This window comes from Triturus cristatus, chromosome 4_1 (assembly GCF_964204655.1).
Source record: "Triturus cristatus chromosome 4_1, aTriCri1.1, whole genome shotgun sequence".
Taxonomy (NCBI): Eukaryota; Metazoa; Chordata; class Amphibia; order Caudata; family Salamandridae; genus Triturus; species Triturus cristatus.
The window spans coordinates 1,032,101,911-1,032,126,649 of record NC_140585.1 but is presented as its reverse complement, the minus strand read 5'-3'; the positions used below and the strand labels follow the sequence as shown (position 1 = coordinate 1,032,126,649).

Genomic DNA, 24,739 nt, shown 5'->3' with positions numbered 1-24,739 from the left:
AGTAACATGCCTATACATAACGCCCTTCTTGGTCTACTAAATTTCAGACACATCAAGATAATTTCCTTATGAGCCCAGATAATCAAAAAATAAGTATACTCTTTATTTATTTGTTATTTTGAGAAAATGATTTACATAGTAGGGAAACATCAGGTAGGAATCTGCTCATGTGCAGCAGGGAAATAACTAACATTTAAATCACACATAATGCATACATCATGGACCACATTGATACCTGCCTTTTGGTCCTGCTAGAGCTGTCAGTACCATTCAACACAGTATTTGCTGTATTATGAAGTATCATGAAATACGCAGCATAATCAGAAATTGATTTTTTAAATTTCCTTTTTCGCAAAGTTTCACATATTTGTACTCAAAAGTCCACCTCAGGTCAATGCATTTAGGAGTACCCTATTGATTTAGGCCCCGATTAGGAAGTCTGGCGGACTACCACCGGCAGGCTGTCGGTGGTGATCCAATCCAACATCCAGAGTATCGGTCCGACTGCCGGATTACAATGCCAGTGGTTAGAGCGATTTGGGCTGGGGGAAAGACCGCCGCCCACGACTGGCTCAAGGAGCCCACCGGGGCAACGGTCGGAGCCTAATTCCTACAATGGGGACAGTGCCTCTGGAGGCACAGCCATGGCGATAAGGATGTCCCTTTCCCTCTGCCTTTACATTGCGTTCCCACTGCCATGTAAAGGCAGATGGAAAGGTGTTTTAGGGGGCCCCTAGCTGGACCCTGTTCCCCGTGGTCCTCTGCTATGGGGCGATGGGGGCACATGTGGTGCCCCCCAAACATCCATGCACCCTATGCTTGGCACACGGTGCATGGATGTTTGAAAACATCCCTTTTTCTATTGCGGCTTGTGCTGCAGCCCTGTTTCAGGCCGCAGCACAAGCTGCAATAGAAAAAGGCATGTTTAAGACCGCCTGCACGGCAGTCGTATTGTAATTGAGCTGTCGGGACTGCCAACTCCTTGTCAGTTGCTCTTGTGCCCAAAACAATGGTGGTCGGACGCCCATAGTCTCTCTGCATGGCAATTCGTGGTTTATATGGAACTCTTAGGAGACACAGCAGTTAACTAGAACATAAATACAGAAATATGGAACTGTCATACAACTTGACCTGAAAGCAAAAAAGTATGGCAAAGCCAATCGCTCTTGTGTACTAATGTTGAGCGAGCAACCCAATCAGCTTTGGAAATGACTGACTGGCATGTTAAAAGTATAAAGGACAATGAAAGCATTGCTTTCTAACACCCACAAGATTGGCTGCTGCCTTGCTACATGCAGTATTTAATTCAGTCAAAGTGTTGTGCATATTAGTCAGTGTCGATTCCTTGACAGTTCTTTTTAGAGAAGTGCAGATATATCATTAAAACAAGTCTTAAATGTGAATGCACACCAAAAGCCCTGTCTCTGTCTTCACAATCTCCTGATCAAAATACCAATGGAACAAAAAGAATGGCTCCCTTAGATTGCAGTGATTAGTAATGTCCATCCAGTCATAGTGTTCCTGGGGGCATTCATCTCTCGTGCCCCTTTATGGTTAAGATGCCTAGGTCGTTAGTGCCTTGAAGAAACATGTTATATTGATGTTACAATCATTATTGCCTATGGATGATGAAGTGCAGTGAGTGAAAACCTTTTCAGTTGGAGGGGGGAGAAGGGAAACAGCGAAGCAACTTGTGTGCTATACTACTTGCTGTCTGTTGCAGAAGAACATCTGATTTCAATATCCCAGCATCCTCCATCAACCATTGTGTGATCATCTGCAAATAATTGAACCTCCAATGAACTCAACCATTTTTGCTTTAAGCATTAGTAGTTTAAAAATGTGCCCCTGGCTGCTCTATATAATCAGTCCCAGCACCTTGCTGCTAGCTGTACTGATATAGGAAAAGGGGCAGGGGTAAAGGGGTAGCTTAGGCAACCTTTTGTACATGGAGGCCTCTACCTCCTACTCGCATCATGGGTCAGATATTAGACAGCGAACTAGTTCTAGGTTGAGAAGGGCAGCAAAAGTTACTGCAACTAGAAAACCCAGGAAAGAAGAATGGTGTATATAGCAGAGGCAATCATTTGTTAATGTAGACACACTACTTCCAGTATCAGAGAGGGGCTGTTGCTTGGTAGCAAACCAGTTCTGGATCTGAAAGGACAGTTTCAGTCCTTAAAATGGGAAAATCCACACACATTATCATCATCATCATCGTCACACATGAAGCAGTGGTTTCTACAGCAGAATTGTTTGGGGGAGCCTCTGTTCTGGTATTACCATGGTGGAGGACAGCATTCAGCTGCAACAGCAACCCCATCTCCAGCAGCAGCGAGGCTTCTCTCCAACAGGAGTAGTGAGATAGTTTCCCTCCAGAGACTGCTGCAACTCCCCACAATGCACTCACCGTCAGGAGTAGTGATTGTGTCTTTGGGTGGCTTCTACACCATCTAATGAGCATGAAGCGTTCAGTAGAGTGAGCGTTGCTCAGTGCATGGCTTCTAGACTGCAAGAGCCTGTGGTCACGTGCCCTTTTCCTTAGCATTCTCTGTGGGTTGATAACTGGTGATGGAACTAGCGAACCTACACCAACAGTGCAAGGCTGGCTCACACAGATGAACCGGCAGACACATGGGCTACTACATGAGGAAAAAGAGTGGGAGAGATATGGCATGGGAGATTGCACCAGGTGACGTGGGGCAGGGAGCAACAACAGAGCCAGATTGGGATGGGAAATGTTTTTAAAAAGCAGCATGCAAAGGGTTGGAGAAAACAATGGACAAGCTGTGAGGGAGAGGATGAAAAGCAGCACAGAGAGCAAAAGGAAGGCAAAGGCAGGTGAAGTGGAAAGCAGCACAGAGGGAAGAGGATAAGAAATTGCATGCTTTACAATGAAGTGCTAAAGATGCAATGTCAAATCCCATTAAAAAACATAAACATTTGTTCCACAGCAGCGGGAGTTGAAGACTATAGTCACCCGAAAGCAAAAGTAAAATGGCTGCGCTCCTGGGAAGGGTCAAATACAGAGCTGGGAGGAAAAACACCAATACAAAAGGAGTGAACTATAACTGACAAGAAAGCCAGAAAATTATGATCAAGGGCAACGGTATTGCATACAATGTTGTCTGCTAAAGACAGCTGAGGCTATCTGTAGTGGGATCACAAATATTTTCCTATGTCATTGAATCATTGAAAATGGATATTACATCTTTAACTTGAACTTAACCAAACAAATATAGAATTTCTACTTTTACCTTTTCAAATATTGATTAATTAATGCTCATTAATTACCATTAATGATAAAAGGTAAAGTTTGGAAAAAGTTACCACAGTGGCACAGACACGAATCATTTCCACATTAGAGCATGGGAGCTGAAAACTGGTAGCTACTCTAAATCTAGACTTGTAGAAGAAAGAGCCATTCACTATTCATCAGAATATCAATTATGAGCCTAATACTCTGTCTGCCTGAACTTCTTAAACTGACTCAATCATTCAAAATAAACTGCATTAAACAGTCCTCACCACACGATTCTCAAAGATGTTTAGATCACATCCCAGAAAGTACTTGTGATCTGTGCTGCAAATACCTCCTTCTGTAAAAGACCCTCAGATCAGAAGGCCTTAGTCCATCCTTGTCCAGATGTGGTGCCAAACTCTGGAGTTCACTCCCTCTCAATCTGGACTAAATCTGCAATTTAGGAATGAGCATAAACACATTTATTCATTACATAACCCACCAGAGAAGGAGGATTTTCCAAAAAGGTATTGGTGTATTATCAGAAGTCTTTATTACCTTCAGTCACTATAGCTTGAAGGTCATTATTTCACCTTTATAATGCAAATTGTATTGTTTCAGTGTTGTTGTATGGATCTCACAGAATCATTATTGAATGTATAATAATTCTTAACATCATGTTGTGCTTTTAAGTTTCCATCAATTTGCATATGTTTAGTGTATGCGTGTATTGTTATATGATTATTATCAAATAAATATATTTGGTAGATCTGAATATTTTCTTTAAGGTACAAGCGCTAACAACAAATGTGAGAATTAAAGATGACTTACTTAGGAGTCCTGGTTAACATTATATATGGAAAAAGTACTTATCATCATACATTAGACCTATATGCAAATCACTGAGGAGTTCTGTGGTTATATATTGGAATGAGGTTGGAGGTGGAGTTTATTTATAGGGTTTATGGACCCCCAGGATGGCTTGCAATATCTTTATATAATGTTTAACAATAGTATTTGTTGTTCAATATATTATAAGAAGTTACTTTAGCTTACTATGAGCCATTTTTTAATACGACTGCAGTTCGAAATATGAGAAAAGCTGTAGAAATAAGGTTTTCTCTGAGAATAGTGAATTCATGTATTGAAGGCAGCACCAAACAGTGTTAATATTTAGAAGTCAAAAAATAAAATGAATACAATTATTTATCAAAAAGTCAAATAATGAAAGTAAATTGAACTGAAATTGTAATATTAGATATGAGGATACGATTTTGCATGTTATGTCTCATTTAGAAGACTTGTTAGAAACAACTGAAATCTTACCATAAATAGAATTGTTTTCAGATCTAAACATTCAATTATTGATGAATGTCTTACTTTAAGGTTGCTAGCTGAAAAATATGTGAAGCAAAAAGGAGTTCTTTTATATGTGGATTTGATCAGCCTGTCATGCACATTTGATTCAATCGGTAAGAATATATTAAGAAAACAAGGGTTGTAAATGGTGTATACTGGCAGGACGGTTGAAATTGTAAGAGTATTACATAAACATTCATGAACTCAAGTACTATTAAGTGAAAAAAAGCATTTTCTATTCTGATGACAGTATACTTTAAGACTTTACACCTAAAAACCAACATGGCAAAGACTGAAATAATGGTATTTCAAAAAATAAAAAGTAAGCATAGCTCCTTTTGGAGATGATACCCCTAGAAGTTGAAAATAGTAAATATAGTGCCTGGGGGTAACTTTTTCTTGAAATTTAAATTATGATCAACATGTGGGCCTCATATTCCGGTATACATACATTGTTGCAAATGCCTTGGGTACAATTGATTGCAAACTAACTCATAAATCAATTTTCATTCTGAAACAACTAAGAGATAAAAGTGGTAAGTCTTCTGATATATGGAATTAAAAACTGGACCAAAAATGCACAAACATGCTACAATCAGCAACATTGTCCATTTGACATAAATGGGTTAGGTTATGGGAAGCTTTTTTGGGGCTACTTCTAAGAATGGATTTAGGATTGGTCCGTATTACATATAAAGTTTATATTAAATAATATTAAATCATTGACATCAAATTATGTCAGCTGAAGAAGACTCCTTTAAGAATATGCTGAAAAAATGTAGACACCATTCAGGAGGTTTTGTTGATGTTTCTGAGATAGAATCAAAAGGCATGTAGCATGGGGATTTACAGAAAAGTAACAGAGGAGGCAGGCTTAACTTAAGAGGCAATGTGTGAAGTATTTGTGCAACTCATACACATAGTAACACAATGAAAACAACACAAAAATACTCTGCGAAGGTTCCGAAAACAAATTGAGTATTTATCTGAGTAAAACGAGACGAAAGCAACAAAAATCCAATCAGTAGAAGTTGAGAATTATTTTTTAAAGAATAAGTGCAAAAATAGTCCTTAAAAGTCAATAACAGTCAAACAAGTTACTTGAGGTCGCGAGGGACTGGCACAATCCAAAGTTCAAGCTTACCGCGAGGGAGGGCAGGCCGGCTACAGGACCCTAACAGGTCCCACTGAAGAAATACGTTGGCTGGCACAATTGTGGGTGTCGAGAGCATATTGCTTTGTCGTCAAGCTGTGCAATGGGGGTCCCACGTCATCATCGAGTTCTATTGAAGTGAATGCAATGCGTCATCGTCTTCAAGGGACTTATAAGTAAAGTAAATATGCCAATTGGGTATATGTCAATGTCACCATGTTTAGGGGAGAATCATGTGCACTTTAGCACTGGCCAGCAGTGGTAAAGTGCTCAGAGTTCTATCGTCAACTAAAAGAAACAGTAAAAAGTGGACATAAGCATGCAACAAGTTGGGGGGAAAACCACTCTAAGGATGACCGGTCTAACAAGCTTCTTTTGATTATGTCCTGTATTTATGTAGGAACAACATTAGATATGCTGATATTGTCCCTCCAGAGATGAGAAGAATTCCCCGCTTCCATCCCAGGGATATTCAGTCGAAAGAAATGTGAGGGCAGTTACTAAAACTGATAATATGCCAAATAGTGCAACATTTTGAATAGTGATTATCTCAAAGTCACAAAGATGAGGCGATCAAATGATTTATCATTAACAAATATAATTTATTTCTGGGATTCCTTGAGAGATTCCTGTAAACCATTTCTGATCCTATTTATGAGATTTCTAAAATGTGGCCTGTATGTTAGCATCTACATTGAATTGTAATACCATTTTTTTATGCTATGAACTGGAAATGAAAAAATGAAAGTAAGTGGAAATGACAAAGATATATTAATCATGATCAAACTAACTGTCTTCACTGATATCAAGATGTTTGTTCTCAAAGTTTAAGCTGTGTTGAATAATATGTTAGCAATATATGAGTGATGACCAAAGAAGGACTAAACTACTCAGAATATTAGTAATTAAGGATGTTTGAGATTTGGGGATAAATCTACATTACTAAAACATAATTGACTTTCAGATCATTGCAGTGGCTTACAGGATTACTCATGGTGGTAATAGATAGATGATTGAAAGAATAAAATTAATATGTTTGTATTTATATAAGATGGGAAGAAAGTTTTATTTTTTTATTAATATGTGTTTTATAATTGTTTTAAATTATATTTGTGTTTGTTATTAACTGTTTGTATTGCCTATACTGTAATTTTCTCAAACAAATAAATACATTACACATTACAATATAGTATGCCTATGGGCACAGGTAAACAACTCCTATATGCTTTTTACGGCTTATGATGAGTAAGTATAGCGGGCAACCCTGGTCAACAGTTTTACCTTCCCACTTAGGCCCTGATTAGTTCAGATGTTCCAATATGTAATCAATCAGGAGTATGCACTGGGATTAGAATTATGCGTTTTGTGATAATTGTCACGCGGTTGCTGTTTACCCATGAGAGATGCCGCAGGTCAAACCTAATGAAATTTATCGGAGGAAGGACATGGAAAAGAAGCCAAAACATAATGAATCCAAAGTGTTAAACACCGATTTTACAAGTTATGCCTCATTTACAGGTTCAAAATTTGGAATAAGTGGTACTTACCATGCTCTGTAAATACTTTAACCTGGGATTATGGTATTTACTAGGTTTGATAAATACTCCACCCTTGTCTCCAAAACCAGGGAATAACAGATTGATTTAGACATTGATGAGCGACCCACTGTCCACCAGGAAAACTGAGGTAATGACCTCTGCCATCAAGGTGGACTACCGCCCATTTTGTTTTAGAAATATCCTCCTGCTTGGCAGAGATCCCTAAGCTTTCGGAGGGGCTGTCACCACCATAGCAGATACTTTGAAGCCATTTCAAATTTGCTGAGCGTCCTCCATGTTTGACGAGCTTGTCCAGCAAATTGTTTGTCTTACAAAAACAAACATGCAAAGCAAGTTCTAACCTAATGTATGAGGATCACTATTGTTTTTTGTCCTTTTCTAGACTGCCAGACTTTTCCCTGCTGTCTTCTAAATAGGTTGGATAGTATGAACTTACATGGGCAGCCCAAAGTCCATTGGGGTGTAGAGTTTCTGCCAGTGATGTCAGTGAGGGCAATGCTGGGTGAAACATGGTGGCCTGCTGAACTCTAAATAGAGCGGGCAGACCGTCAGGTTGGCATACAGGATACTTTGCCACATTTTGTGGCAGTGTATACTGTTCTCAAACTCTAGATCAGGCCCTACGTCTTCAAAGTGGAAGTTGAAATCCTCCAGCAGGGTAGAACATTGTGGCTACAGAGGCAAGCAGGGAAGATTTTTTCTCCGGTCCTTTCCTGTGTCAACTTGTAAAAGTAAGACTTTTCAAAGAAAACAAGCCTTTACTCAAGGGAAAGGTTGCTCCACTCAGAAGAGTCAAATAGTATGTTGCCATCTTATTACTATGGAGACATGCAAACTCCACATTGTGCATGATTGACCATTATGCAACCAGGCCTTGTATTTACCAAGTCACTACCTATATGTGCGTTAGCTAATGATAAATGCTGACGTTATAACATGTCAAAAGGATGTATTTTGATGTGTGGCCACCAGAACATTTACCCACAGCAGTTCAGGTCTCCAATGAGATTCGTGAAGACATATTTTGGAGTCACTCATGTGGGTGGTGTATGTCCACACTGCAATCCAAGAACATACATGGGAAGGGATTTAGCAGCCTCCATGTGCCCAGACTTAAAAAAAGTTGATAAATCCATTCCCATAAAATCAAAGAAATATCTGGCGAATCCTTGACCAGCTTTTTACACTGTTTGCTCGCTCAAGTAGCAGGCATTGAGATGATGCAACTTGACTGTAATATCATATTACAGAAGAATAGCGACATCATTTTCTCAATACAGGTGACTAGTAATGTCAGACCAAGAATCTAATGTGAAAATCAGGGATGTCTTGATATTTGCAATGCAGGCCTCAATGTGAATTAAAAAAATATTTTCCTAAAGCCACAGGTGAAATGTGTAAAACATTAATATATTTTATTCTGGTGATAACTGGAATATGATGAATATTATCATTACATAGGCCACCAAGTTTTAAAAAGATATTATCACCAACGAAAGGGAAACATGTGTATTAATAGTGTTTTTTTATTTAGAACCTGAAGCTAAATTCTAAAAGAATCTTAATATCTGTATAAACGTGCTTATGTTTCAAAAGGACAGATCAAAGGCTCTGTGAGTGCTGTGTAGCACGTGAAAATCCCTTGCACATATCTGCCTATCTGCCATATCTTAAGGGCTTAGGGCACTTTACATGTATTTAATACAATGCACTTTTATTTCTTTACATTCTTTTGGTGACCAACCTGAAAATAGGGCCGGAATTGAATGAACAGTAATGTATAAGAAAAGGGCTGCTTTGTCCTCCCTTCGGTCCGTTGCCACCAATAGTGCTGTCGCTTTTTCCATGCTTGTTTGGCCTCTCCTCCCACATGATTTGATGCTACTGGCCAAAAGCACGCCTTTCTTTTCCTGACTGATGAGTTGGTGCTTAGAAACTATGACGTCACAAAATGCATTTTGAAACTAACAAAAAAACTAGAGACTTTTACGTACCTCTAATAGCCTCGTTCATAAAACCACTTTAATGTTGTAAATGAGCAGTAATAAGCTCACCATACATTGCTTCATTCCCAGCTGACTCTCCTTCCAACGCAAACACTACCCTGACCACAACGCAGATTTACACAGAGAGGCCAATGAGCAGCTCCAAGTGAGCACCTATGCCTAGAAATATGCTACCACAATGAGGGCCTCTGTGGAGGGGGTCAAGGGAACACGGGGGGGGGGGGGGGCAACGTACCAGTTAGCCTGTCAGGATAAATCAAAATGGTGGGCATGAGGACCACCAGTTGAAGTATGAAAGGTGCCTGAGGACCAACGACCCCACAAGCTGTTCCCATTGGTAGAAATGGCAGGGATAGCATTGTTGGAGCCTTTCTCCCTTACAGGTATCATATGCCACAGTTTATGTTTTGGTCTTCGCAGTATTTGATTGGCCATTTATATTTTCAAATACCTTTGCTAGAGTTCGAAATCGTTTGACTTTGACGTCGTGAAGGAAACTTAGTATGCCCCCTTCCTTGCAAGGAGTGTACCATCTAACAAGGACGTATTTTCAAAGTAACTTCAGAGATGCCCAACTGGCCTGAAAGGCACCTGCAGGGAAATGAGGAAGACGACGTTGCTCTCCTCAAATCAGGAATGAGAACGTCATCCTTCAACCCGCCCACTGTCTGCCAGGCCTGAAACGCAAGCAGCTGCATGCTTGCATCTTTCCACATATATAGGTGTGCATTCATATGTTTAGAGGCAGCTGTAAACACCTTGCATGTGTCGCTCTGCAACAGTTGCAGTGTAGTTGCACATTACCAGCTTGTACATGTTCCCCTGGTCTGTACTAGCTGAGACTCAGAAACAAATAAGTGAATTGTGAGTCTTTAAAATGTAAGATATATGTTGTGACTGTGTTATAGAATTACACCGAAAACCTGCAAATCATCTTATTTCTCTGAATTACAATCACTCCTTACTTGGACAGAAAATCATTTCCTTGTCAGCTCCAATGTTACAGGGTTGATCGATTCACATTTTTTTCCTTTTGTTCCATCAGTAATTGCCTCCAATATACAGTATATATATGTGGGAATAAAATGTTAGTAAATGGTTGACATTTTTATTTCTTTGTGATTACCGCGTATATCAATCTTTATCTGGTTGGTCGATTTTAAAACTCAATTGGATGGAGTCACTAAATCCTTGAAGCAGATGTGAGTCTGGCCAGCAGTAATGTGTAAATGGGAACTAATGATGCTCACCAGGCCAGCCGTAGGAATGATTTATTTACTCAGCCCAGTCATTGTACATGTCCATCAAGCAAGTCTGAGGGAAAGAAGAAAGGTTCATATTTATGGTAAACATTTTTTGCTGCATCAGCGTACCCTGAAGTGTGAGAGGAAACTGTAATGAAGTATGAATGAATGTAGGACATCAAGCAGAGATACTTCATGAAGTGTGTTTATTAGCCACAGCTGCTGCAGACCAGAGCAACAGTCACCTCTGGAACCTCTGAGCTACAGGCTCACAGAGTACATTCCACATTCCACAGACATGTCATCTTGATGGAATGAATGCAAGATCACAACACTATCTCTCTTGTTTACAATGAATGAATAAAATAAACAACAATAAAATGACAGCTTCAATGCAACAAATCATAAACTTACAGTAGACACGTTAATACAAAATGAAAATGAAACAACATGACATTAATGCATCAAATCATGAACATACAATAAATGACTTAATGATATATGCATTGGTAAATAGTCATAAAATGGCGTCTAATTACTTTCTCTCACCCACACAGGTAGATGAAATGCTGTGGAATAGCAGAGAACACACCCATCCCACATCGGTCTGTAGTCTTCCATGCAAACCCGGAGAAAGGAAGAAACCAGTCAAAGGCGTGCCTTGCTGCTGGAACTGTGATCGCTGTGAGGGGTATCAGTACCAACTCGACGAGCTGACCTGTGACCTCTGCTCAGCCGATAAGAGACCCAACAAAAACCGGACAGGTTGCCAGGATATTCCCATAATCAAACTCGAGTGGCACTCTCCCTGGGCCGTCGTGCCAGTATTCATATCCATACTCGGAATTGTGGCGACCACTTTTGTCATTGTGACCTTTGTGCGGTACAATGACACGCCTATCGTAAGGGCTTCTGGGCGCGAACTTAGTTACGTGCTTCTGACTGGGATTTTTCTTTGTTACTCAATAACTTTTCTAATGATTGGAACGCCAGACATCATAGTGTGCTCTTTGCGGCGGATTTTCCTGGGGCTTGGCATGTGTTTCAGCTACGCCGCCCTGCTCACCAAGACAAATCGAATACACCGAATATTCGAGCAAGGCAAAAAATCTGTCACGGCCCCGAGGTTCATCAGCCCAGCTTCCCAACTGGTTATCACCTTCAGCCTCATTTCCGTCCAGCTGATGGGAGTCTTCATCTGGTTCATAGTGGATCACCCACATGTTTTTGTAGACTACATCGAACAGAGGACCATTGATCCTGAAAATGCGCGGGGAGTTCTCAAATGTGACATTTCAGATCTTTCTCTCATCTGTTCCCTCGGATATAGTATTTTGTTGATGGTCACGTGTACTGTTTATGCGATCAAAACACGAGGAGTGCCAGAGACCTTCAACGAAGCAAAACCAATTGGATTTACTATGTATACCACCTGCATCATTTGGTTAGCCTTTATTCCTATATTTTTTGGTACAGCACAATCAGCCGAAAGGGTAAGTGTTCGTTCTACCCATTGTTTTTCTTTTCAATTAATCTAATGCCTTTTTCTTATGGATTAATTGGCTTTGAATTGTCCTCTTGGGTCTTGCAACATTTACATTTAGATGCTGGTAGATGGGGTAGTTAAATGCTCCAAAAGGTATTATGTGATGTATGAACATAATTTGTTTGGATTCAGTTATGAATATGAGTAACTGCTCCACAAGGAAAGTGGCATGGAGTTTAATCTTGAGTTTTTGAACTATGTAAACACGGTTTATAACATATTGATCATCAGTTGAATGTGCATCATAATGGGTCAAAGGAGATAAAATTAGAACCTGGTGAAATTTTAAATATGCCTGCCAATTTCATGAAATCCTCAAACTTCATGCAGCTCAGAAAATTTGTGAAAGTTCTTGAAATTTTGGATTATGTGAGTTCACACAATTCTTTTAACCAAGTGCACGTCTCACAAAAATAACTCGCAAGATTTAAGCAGAAAACACAAAAACACTTTCTTTTATGTGAGGTGCGTGTTCTTCTAAAGAAAATGATGGGGGATACTGGCAAACCACATTATGCTAAAATAGTGTAATTTCTCAAAATGTTCATGGAATCTAGCATAATTTCGCTAGAAAATGATTATGTGATTTTGCACACCCATCAATAAAATGAGGAACAATATGCGTAAGGTATTATAATATCACTTTTACAACATGACAATTCTTTGGTAAATCATTGCTTTAGAGAATTTTGTGGTAAAGTTGTGTACATTTAAGTTAATAAAAGTTAATGCATCCTTGAAGATATCGCAATTCATGCGAGTTGCTAAAACATATGCACGGTATAGCTGTTTTAGGCACTCAATTGCACATTCCTGGTTTGCATAGCTATATATTTTTTTGCATAAATTATAGATTGAGCAAGCTATTGTACTTAATGGCAACAGAAAAGACTTTCAAAATCTGACTGAGTTCAGTTACAAAACAAATGGCAACATGAAAATGGAACATGAGTACTGAAGACACTTAATACTGCCCTTAAGTTATAAACAATTTTATTGGTCAGTAAAAAAAGGGTGCCATACACTGATATGTCTTATTAATAAGGGTCTATATACTTTTTCTAACCGTTTTTTAAATTGGGAGTTGAGGAGCAGCATAAACAGACAGAAAAAATCACATATTTAGAACTACCGTGTGTTAACTTTATTGAATATTACAATCTTTCCTTGCGATAGTTTCCTTACAATATACAGTCGTATAGGAAGGGGGGTGCTGTGGGTGCTGGTCGCCCCGGGTGTCATCCCTGAGGGGGGTGACAAAATGGCAAAAGTATGTGTTTTAAACACATATTTTTGCAATTTTGTCAAGCCGGGGGTGACAAGAAATAACTGAGGGGGGTGACAAAATGGCAAAAATATGTGTTTTAAACACATATTTTTGCAATTTTATCAAGCCGGGATGCCAAGAAATGTTCCACACCGGGTTCCACCTGACCATGCTACGCCACTGACCAGATAGGGTATTAAACGTGTTTCATTTGCCTCTATTCTATCTCTGTCTAACAATGAAGTCACAAAGGTGGAGTTTGTAACTTCTCCAACATATGATCAGCTGAAGTCCTTCTAGGTCTCTGTTCATGTTCTGGGGTATGGCATCTGCCCAGTAAAGGTGCCTAGAAAACACAAGCCCAATAAAAAACTGGCACTGTAGAGAAAAGAAAAAAGCTTGAACGATCCTCATCAAAGTAAGTGCTGATTAGAAGTTCTCATAATGCAGGGACTGTCCTCATCTGCATAAGAAACACAAGTTGTGTTGCTACCCAGGCACTGTAGAGCGGTATCTAAGGGGAAGCGCTCTGTAGAGTACTATGAGTTATAAGTGATGAGGTGAACAAAGAGGAATATAGCATCTCATGGTAGATGCTCTCTTGAAATATTGCAGGTTTTATATTTGGTTATGAACATTTATATTGAAGTTAGTTCCTTGTTTAACTAAGTCTTATTCTTATAGCAAGGTGCATGTGCAGCATGAATGATAGAAATTATTACAAAACACAGATTCCATTTTAAATATTTAATTATAAGATGGCTAATTAGGTCGAGCATTCGAGACCTCCTGTATATACTTTAATATATACTTATGTGTGTATGTACTTTGTGGGCTCTGGAGATCAGCCCTAGGGCTTGTCTGCTTCCGCTTAGGGACTTGTTTTTCTGTTCAACTGCCTCTATTTAAGCGTCTTAATAGAAAACGACCAGTAGAGGTCAGTAAAATACCAGAATTGCTTTCTGCTGAGGGACTTTCTTTTTAAAATATTTCTGGCAACTGCCTCTATTTAACATTCTTGATAGAAAACGACGAAGCAGAGGCCAGTAAAATACCAGAATCACTTTAGCATTCTCTAGATTCCAGTCCATAGAAATTGTCTTCCACTGGCACCTGTAGACAATAATATTTTTTTCAAATCCTATATTTTCAGTGATATGACCACCGAAGGCCCTGATTTAGCTTTGGACTATACCATTTCCTGCTCAAAGGCAATATTTCTCTCCATGCGTTCTGATACCTGGCGTGTCACGTCGTTTGGTGCTTGCTTTCCATCCATGTTAAAGAACAGTAGATGTTTCAGCACCCAGGCTAGTGTGCTGCATAGCTAAACACATATGAGGTCCCAAAGGCGAGACCGATTGCATTGCAAATGCTTGTTTTTAAAATGTATTCAATTAACTGACCCACATTAACCTGGGTGTAATAAGGTTTATATAGCAGAGAAACCATTTTGTTTTTTGCATTGCAGTCATATCCTGAGTTGTGATAGACCTGCTTGTTACACTATATGCATGTGGAATTCAGTCTATTTGCACAAATCTACATGGAATATGACTAATTTATTGATTTCCTATTGATGCAAAAGATGGGAGTGACAATGACCTGCAGACAATTTAATTGGATATTGCTTTCTTAAGTTGCCTACTCATCTAAGGAAACTGATATAAATACAAGAATTCTGTTTAATTCTAGAAAGTTTTGTATCATTAAGGTTAGTACAATATTATCAAGGGTATTCTGTAGCATGGGGGTTTGGGTAAAAAAGTTTATGAAACTGAAAAAATAGACAAGTGGAGTAGCAAGAAAGTACAAATCGCTATCCTCATTTAAAAAAAATTCTACAGCCTCCTGAGTAGATATTGATGTTGTGAGGTGTCAAAGAAGCTGAAGAGATTGTTAGGAATGGTGGAAAAGCTGGGTTTAAATTTAGCAGGAGTATAATTAAAAGTTGTGAAAGGAAGCTCTGTTTTAAAACTGTGAGCCACATATGAGAAAGGCAAAACAAGAATTGGGACTTAATGTAATAGATGGTATGTAATAGGGATGGTAAGAGGTTGTGAAAACTGATAATGATGGAAAATGTATCTGTTTATAGTTATGTTAGCCAACCAAATGCATAAACAAGTGTTGTCAATTTGCATCATTCGTTTGTATGGATGTGATCAACAAATGCTGTTGCCCTCATGAATTTCCCTAGTTCTTCATTTTACATAGCAATTTTGTATGATAAAATATTGTCACTGAAGAAGATGCACAAGGCATTTCATGGTCTATGAGCTAATGACCGAGTTAGTACTATTTTAAAATTTGAATCAAATTGGTGGCCATGATTTTTAAATCAATATATCAAGATTATTTACACAGTGAAGGACATTTCTGAAATTTACTTTGGAGTTAATTTGATCTCAGTGTTTAATAAGGATTATAGATTACATTCATTCTTTGTAACCCCATGCTCTGAAAATCTATTAGTTGTAAATGCAAGGTTGCAAGTTATTTGATCCACAGCAGGAGTTCCTGTAAGGTAATGTGAATGCTACAAATGTTGTCAGTTGGTCATGTAGATCATCTGATTAACACCTACTGGCTATGCTTACTTTGTTCAGATAGGATAGTTGCCAAATGTTAATAGAACGTAATGCTTGTGTCAATGCTAATCACAGTATTAATTTAAACCAGGTAGGGTTTAGTAAAGAATATCTTAGAATGCATAGTGCAATTGTTTTTGCACTTATTGCCAGTCTAGCCAAGTTCAATAATGCTTTGCTATTGCATTATAAATTTGGGGATTTTTCCCTAGCATTTGATGGTATTCATAGAACATCATTATGGAAATGTTTTTGCTGTGGTTGTTCCAATGGATTTGTTACACATCTTACGTTAATTTCTTGTTCATCTCATTTATAAAAGAGCTTACATTGAATCATAAAACTGGCCTTCTGAAGATTCTGTGTTGCATTGGTTAAACAAGGGATTTCATACCAAAATATCGAAGTTGTAATAAATATCTCCACTTATGTTGACTCTAAAAAATTGAGTACCTCTATATCGTTAAGTTAAGAAAATGTGGCATTAGAAAAGTAAATCTATAGTTCCCTTTGCTTTATTAATAATATAGTGTTAGTTGATATTGTGGAGTCAATACTTGTGCTGGTTCATATGTTTAACCTCAATATTTGGGAGATAAAAAAAGAAAGTGCAGAATATTAGTCAATGTCCTCTTCAAACTTTACTTTTGAGATTTGGGGGGAAATTTTCATTGCTGCCAAACATAGTCTTTACTTTAAAAATTAAGTAAAGGTCTGCTCTTTATTTTGTACTGGTGATCTTTTATTGTTCATATCGTACTACAGTAGGCTTACAGAGAGCTTTGGGCAAACTGCCGCCCTACTCTGTTACGAATGTGATTGTAATTTATTGTGAGCCACAAATTACATTTGGGGGCATAGTTTTCAGGTCTACCAGTGTGTAGGAGACATATAACTAGCCAAGATTACTGAGAATAGGTAATTGAGTATCCATTTTGAGAACGCATTTAATTCGGATCTGTTGCCGAAATCTAACATTTAATTGGTTAACCATCTTACTAATGTACTTCAGAGCTTTAATAGCAAAAATGGGCAGGGTTCCACCTTGCGGTCTCTAGTAAAACTGCATCAAGCTAAGGTGACTCTTAACTTGGTATGTATGGACCCAATATGGTTTCTGACTATTGGTAGCACAATTGAGAGCTGAAAAATATTAGACTGGAGACGAATGTTAGGTGTTATGAACAATGTCCATATGAATTATTCATTTCTGTATTGGCTCAGTATTAACTTCTCCTTTGTTCTATACTACATACCATTACAGGGTAGATATATTAGCTGGAATCATTTCTAGGAGAAGAGGTAAACATACAGAATGAACTTGATTAAGAAGACAATTAAAAAACTAGTATATGTTGACTGTGGAGTTCCCTTGACTAACTGAACGTCTACTTTGAAAACTACAACCGTGACTTATTTGTAAAAATTGAATTTTTAAAACTTTGTAAACAAGATATTTTTGTCAATATTACTGCTGACCTAATTAGGGCAAATTTGTACTTTATGATGATCCCTTGAGCTTTAGCTCTGTTATGATTTTTAATACATTGTTTCATTCAGTTGAGAGGTTATGAGGTGATGAATTTGTATTATATGTTTGTTTGCTTTACATGAGCTTTGCGCCAACACTTAATACACGTTTGAAAAAGAAAAATGGGCAACGGGACACAGTGAAAAATAATTAGCGAATGTTAACTTAACAATACTGTATCCAAAAGGTATTCAGGAGTACAGAAAACCAGTGAAACAATTGATCTAGTGCTCTACTAGCCACAGTACGTATGTTTACATTGTATCTCCAGGAGCCATGTCAAATTTGGCACGCTAGCAGAGATAATTGCTCTCATCCTTCTTTAAAGACATTTCACTGCCAACAGCATAAACATTTAACTAGGAAATTCCAAGAGTTACTGCATTGACTACAGACAACACAGCTAAAAAAAACGGAGAAGTGACCACTGCTCTGTGTGTGAGAGCTGTACCATCTGTAGTCCATTCACCAATTTGGAGAAATTCTGAGTTAAGTGCTTTAGCCATTAAAGAATGTGCACAGCTCTGCATGGCACCAGTGCATTCATTCATGAGAAAATATTTGCTGTCATAAATCTCTACATAGCTATTTTATGTCTTGTATTATGTCGGTTCAGGTATAATATGCTTGTTTGTAACTCATACACATGGAAAAGCCATCATTGCCTAAGGAATATATGCAGCTCTGTGGAGATGAATGTGCTATTTCACACCATTGTTGGGGGGGGGGGTCATGACACACTCTAACCTCTATTTCTAATTAGATACTTTGTTTCCACTCAACAATTGTAATGAAAGCCAAATCACACTCTGTACATCTTTATATAGTACATGTTTGTCTACATTTATTGCACACAAACTCTGGATTTTAGAGCTGCAGTTCATAGGAATTGTGTAAGACTTGAATTATATAAAAACATGGAGATAAGAAAAGTATTGAAAAGCACTGCCCTTGTACAAATACACTTTTATTTAAACAGGGTTCTAGCCACAAAATATTAACAAAACAGGAACAATCTATTTGTAAGGGCCCATAACTAGCTGGACATTGCAGGGAACAACTTCAAGATTTAACTTCTTCAGACCAATGTACTTCTAGATGCGACTAGAGACCCTCACAGATGAGTAGCATGCTTTATAAACCCCTGACTGATTGATTGAACTATATAAAACATTCCACTTTCTAAATAATATATTTGAAAATGTTATTAACGTTATCCTCCAGCATTTGCATTAAAACTTCTGGGACATATTTTCCTGTTCATAAAATAACATACCTTTCATGCTAACTGCACCAAAACCTATAAGTATTACATAATAATTAAACAGGTATATTTCTAAAATATTTTTTTAATATATTTTTCAAATCAAAACACACAGGTTGTTGCAATAGCACATCCATGACCGAAGACTAAATATATTAACAACCCACGTTATTGCTGCAGTATATTTTTTTACTAATAATTGATGTATGAAACGAAGCCATAAAAAGTCAAAGCATTACATACAGCCATCTGTGTATATTAATATTACCTGAAGTACTGCAGAAATAAAATTCAGATTTAGGAATGCTAAATATATTAGATCAATTAAAATAAATAAAATGATTCATCCCCTCCCCCAAATTGAGTGGTATTTAACTTAATAAATTATACTTTGAAAATGTGATTTTTCAAGTATTGCTATCCATTATGCATTTTTTATATGACATGTTTATTTTGGTTTAGTTCACTTGAAAAAGCTGTTTTCTTCAAAACGTCACTGGTAATGGGCATTGATTGACAAGCGACTATATCAAAATATTCCACCACTAAGACAAAAATTAAAAGTTTATAAATGGCTGAAAGAAACTTTAATTTAGGTCTACTGAAGGCCAACAGTGAAATAGTGGCTAAAAAACAAATCCTAAAAATTCAAAAGTTAAAGAACTTTACAAAACTTTACTCCCACCCAACCAGACACTCTTCATAATATTTCATATTAAGTCACACACACACAAATACCACTCATCATTTATGATACCACAAGGATATGACTAATTTTTACACGTTTCTTTAAATGTAGAATGGGTCTTGATACTGGATGGAGAACGGCACAGTAGACCTTTAGCATGGTCACTAGTATTCGGCAGTTAAGACCGAATGGCCAGTGGGGGTCCTCCTCTACATCTACAGTAGTATTGTCATGCCCTTCAAGACTTACAACAGGTCTTGGGCAATAGCAGAAGAGGCCCTTCTGGTCACAACCCAGTAATGCTAGATGGCATGCCATCACTTGAGGATGATGATGCTTTAGGTAAGCCATGCAAAAGACCAGGATTCCCCTAGTAACTTGCATCAGAACCAGTTACACTTCTGTTAATATGTTCACTCTTCTTCGTGCACACCACTCTTAAATATGTATGTAACTGTCCTCTTGCAAGACTAGGCACACCCCTCCCTTCCTCAGCAGACAGGCATATTTCTAGTTGCTAGGCAGACCCACAGCTCTCCAGCAAGTTTCTCAGATTTAAGATGATGTTCCCCCACCTGTGGGATACTGGATGTTGGACTGACACCAGCCATGCATCACAGTAGCTCTTTGCGTACTCACTTGAGCACTCCCTTCCTTGTTTAAGAAGTGATTAGCACAGGAACAAAGTGAGATGGTTTGTGTCCCAGTTCTTTACTGATTTTCCCGTCAGGTGGTGCTGATCCACTGTCCAAAGTCCAGGAACCAGTTTGGGGGGGTTCCTTTCCGACTATCATTATTTTCACAGTGCTGACATTGTTTTCTGAAAGGTGATGGCTCTTACAGATGGAAGTGATGATGTTAGTTCCACGAAAGAGTACCCAAAATAAAGGCACAATAAAGTGTGAAGCCTCTGTACATCGCTGTAACCCTGGGCGGCCAACTACGCTACGCTCGCGTAGTTTGTGCTACTTCGCGCTACGCGAATTGCACGTAGCACAGTGCAAAAACGCGTAGCGTAGCTTAGTTGGCATTTTTTGCTCGTTCGTGGTCCTCAACGTCAAGTTGGCGACCGCGGGAGAGCAAAATTACATCCCGGCGAGTCTTTTTCCACGTTCGCAAACAGCAACATCAAGGTGGCGATCGCAAGTGTGGAAAATAAACTCGCGACCGCTCGCGATGAGAAACTACCAGTCCGCGTTGAGAAAACTGCCGCTCGAGTAAAAATCTACTCGAGCGGCCGAATACCACAGCTCGCACTGTGCATGATGCCATTTTCAATGGTTGCACAGTGCGGACAAGCATCCGGCACTGTGCAATCATCCTGAACAGCGCAGTTCGCGTATCGCTACACTTATCTCGCGTAGTGCGAAGTGCACTTCGTGTAGCTACGCGTAGCGCTACTACGCAAACTACGGCCAGGGTTACATGGCTGTCATTAGCCTTTCTGAAGTAGCACTCAGGGATGGACAAAAGGGAAAATCCCTGCCTAGAAACTTTCCTGCCTCTAACAACAGAATATGCTAACTCACATCCTTTCCCCCATTATTAACCAAATTGCAGTGCTCAGGAAGAACTAAGCAGCAATCCCCTGCTACAAGTTACTCATATTATTACTAAAGGCAGTCCAGCCTCCATCCTCCCATACTTCAGTGTCTCGAGCTACTCCTGTTAGGTTCAGGAATGCATTTAGTAAATGTCCACTGTCTAAAGAATCTGTACATCAACCTCCGTTTGAGTCACATAAAACCTGGTTCAATACAAAATGATCTTGCTAGTCCTAGCAACCTATACTCACATCAACACAAACCCCTGCTACCATCTATACTCTATACACACACTCTTGACATGCACACTGAATGTCAGTGCAAGGTTCAGGGTCCATAATAGAAGCAAAACTTTACAAAAGTTGTTCCTCTATGCACTACATTAGACCTGAACCAGAGACAAAGGTCTGTTCAGTAATATAATTCAAAAATGTAGTCTGTCAGTATCACTTTATGTCAACAACACAGAAGATTGACAGTAGTCACATGTTGAGTTAGAGGGTATGCGTGGTATGTTCCAATTGTTACAGAACGAAACCTCAGAATCATCATGAACAAATCTAGGTCTCAGCACACATACCAGATTAGTGTGCTGTCTGTGCCAAGGAAAGTCAGGATACTAGTTTCACATGCACTCTGGTCACTCAGTGCAGGAGTACATGGCCATTTACCATGCTGGTGATATTCTTGTCCCACCAGCATGGTGAAAAGATATATAGAAGAGAAAGGGAAATTATGGTGTGTAAGTTTCAACATCCCTACAGTCCCCACAGTCATCTCTGACAACAGGCGCACCACAAAAGTATGTGTGCCAGATACATTCCATTTTGACAAGTACTCTGTCTGTGGATTGTGTGGATTTCGGAGAGCTGGTATGTTGTGGTAATGAGTGTGAAACAATTTGTTGCAATTTGGTAGTTGCACATCTTGCAATTTCAAGCTGGAATTCTTTTTTTATTGTGCATTTGCAACTTTTGTACTTTGTGTATTTGTATTTTCCCCATATTTCCAGGCACATTCTTTTACTGAGTTTTATTTTAAAAAAGTGGAAAAACAAAACTAACAACACAAAATAAAAAACATTTTGTTTGGGAGCCAACTTCACCGTTGAGAAAAGTAGAACACTTTTTTATCATCTATATTTCCTTATATGTTTGAATATAAATGACTGTACACACTCTGGGCATGTCCTTGAGCCATGTACAATGGGGTATAGGCACAGATTCTGACATTTGGTCACCCCTGTGATGATGCCATATATGAATATAATTCACAGTTTCACTGTGCCCAAGAATGTTCGGACACAGGGACTGTTCTTATAGCCAACAATGTGTGCTTAGGTTCAGGCACGCAGTCAGTCCCTACCCAAGTGTCACATAGAACCACTGTACACATATATTGGCCATGCCACCTCTGGTTTTGGTTAAGGGATACACTTTTGGCCAAGTCTTGTTGCAAGCTACACATGAACTTACACCACTGCACATATCATTCAGCCATAATCACTGGGGGTTGAACATAAGCCCCGACTGAAAATTACCAACTGTGTATAGTGCTTGAATGTACACAGATGGAGGGTGAGCACACACGTGTCAGCTCTTTTGTGGCAATACGCCGCTGTGCACAACCTTTGACCATGACAAGAGGGTTGGACATAATCCTTTGTTCAAGGCCTTTGTCCATGTGCAGCTTTGGTTGAGTACATGAGTACAGAGTCCAGCCGCTCTCTGATTTAACTCATTGTGCATAGCTTCACAACTTCAGCCAACACACGTTTCATCCATGCCAGGGAGTATGGCAAATGACTTCATCAGGGCTACAACAATAAATATGTACACTTCAGTGTCAAACAATATTTTAACATAATTACAAGTGACGTCATCCACAAGAACACTCCTGGTTAAACCCCAAGTGTCCCAACATATTCTATCATTTTGTGCCTTCTGAAATAGAAAGCATCTACTCCCAAATATGTAAGTTGAAAATCTGTGTGTAAGACTCATGTCAAAAGACATGTGAAAATGTGTGAATTGAAAAAAAGAGGAAGGAGGAGGGAGGGGGTGCGGTTTAAGTGGGGAGAACTTATCAAGTGATGTCCATTGCCGTCAAATTCTTCATCTAAGAGTTCATCAAGATGGGTGTGCCATGTCAATGTTGACTTCCGGATATCGTGCACATGCAGAATTAGCTTTGTGCAAGAAATAATGCCGGTCAAAATTAGGCCAACCAGTGAAAGTGCAAAATTAATTTAGACACTGTCCCAAGATCACACTGAAAGTGATTGGGTGCTCCATGCATTTGATCATAGACAGTGGTGGATGGATAAACATTATGACAGTTGAAAAGTACAATGAACTGGCTCCAGTGCCCCAATTGAATCCATCGAAACTGTATATGTGGGCTGCTTCGACACCACTGCAAATTCAAGGTTACTTCATGGCCCCTGTGAAGCATAAAAATATGAATGTACAAGCGCCAATTCATGTCTTGCCAGGCACTTTATGGAGCACATGTTTACCCAGTTTCTGTACTGCTGCTGACATGAGGCTGATTTCTCTAAACTACAATGTCAATGCCTATCGTGAGATAGTGAATCAGTTTCCTTTTTTGTTTCATGGATTAGGAAGGCTTAACACCATGAAAGTGAAACGTCGCATAGATGAGGAAATTCATCCTGTTGTTCAACAACATAATCAAAATGAATTCCATTTTCAAGAGGCTGTTGAGAAAGAATTTGATGCATGACATCATTGAGCGATCCACTGGTCCGACGCCATGGGTATCACCCATGGTGGCAGTCGCCAAAAAGGAGAGTGGAGGTGCGGTGCGCATCTGCATTGGTATGCACCAAGTAACAAGGTGATTGAAAGGGAATGACATCCAGGTCCCCACATTGCCAAAATGATTATACAGCTAAATGGGGCTAAAGTCTTTTCACACCTTGAAGAAAGGGTATTACTGGCTCAAACGGAAGAGAATTGCAGGTACCTTACTACCTTTTCAACTCATGCTGGTTTGTTTTGATATAAAAGGCTAACTTTCGGTGTGTCATCAGCAGCTGAACGTTTTTCAGGATATCATTTTTTTGCATAAAACTGCCAGTAACAAATGCTTTCAATTACAGTGATGACATAGTAGTTTTTAGAGCCACACGAAAGGAACATGATAGAAGCTCTGCCACAAATGTGTTGTATCTTTGTTGATGCAGGTCCTACGTTAAATGCAGCAAAATGTGAACTTCATCAAACCAAACTCAGGATTTTGCTCATGTCTTTTCTGATGGGGAAATGACTCCAGACCCAATAAAAGTACAAGCCTTGTCATCCACATCTTCCCCAGAAGTTGTAACTATATGCTGAGATCTTTCCATGATATGGACAGTTACTGTTCAATGTATATACATGACAGTGCCCCATTGAGAGAATTAACATAACAAAATGTCCCATTCAAATGGTCGAGTGAATGTGAACAAAATTTTCAGAAAATCAAGCATGCAATTGAGAACGGAACTGAAATGGCATACTTTCTTTGCCCAGCACCCTGGACATCCTAATGCCCCAAGACACATTGTGGCTTATGCTAACTAAAGTTTGTCAATGACAGAACGTGCTTATTCACAGCCAGAATCTTTCAAGTGTTTCTGTATGGAAAACATTTCACAGTTGTCGCTGACCACCAAACATTGCTCACAATTTTTGGCAATCCTAAAGCCAAGATGCCCCCTCACATTGAGAGGTGGGGGTTGT

At 39.0% G+C, this 24,739-nt stretch overlaps 1 protein-coding gene across 3 annotated transcripts in view; it reads left to right on the top strand.

Moving 5' to 3' along the window:
* The window catches only part of LOC146856006 (metabotropic glutamate receptor 8), a 2,429,629-nt gene that overhangs the window by 2,166,796 nt on the left and 238,094 nt on the right, over positions 1-24,739 (top strand). For all 3 annotated transcript variants that reach the window (XM_085653966.1, XM_085653965.1, XM_085653967.1), the window contains exon 9: positions 11,120-12,055. In XM_085653966.1, the coding sequence (XP_085510092.1) occupies positions 11,120-12,055 (936 nt within the window). The remainder of the gene's footprint in view (positions 1-11,119; positions 12,056-24,739) is intronic.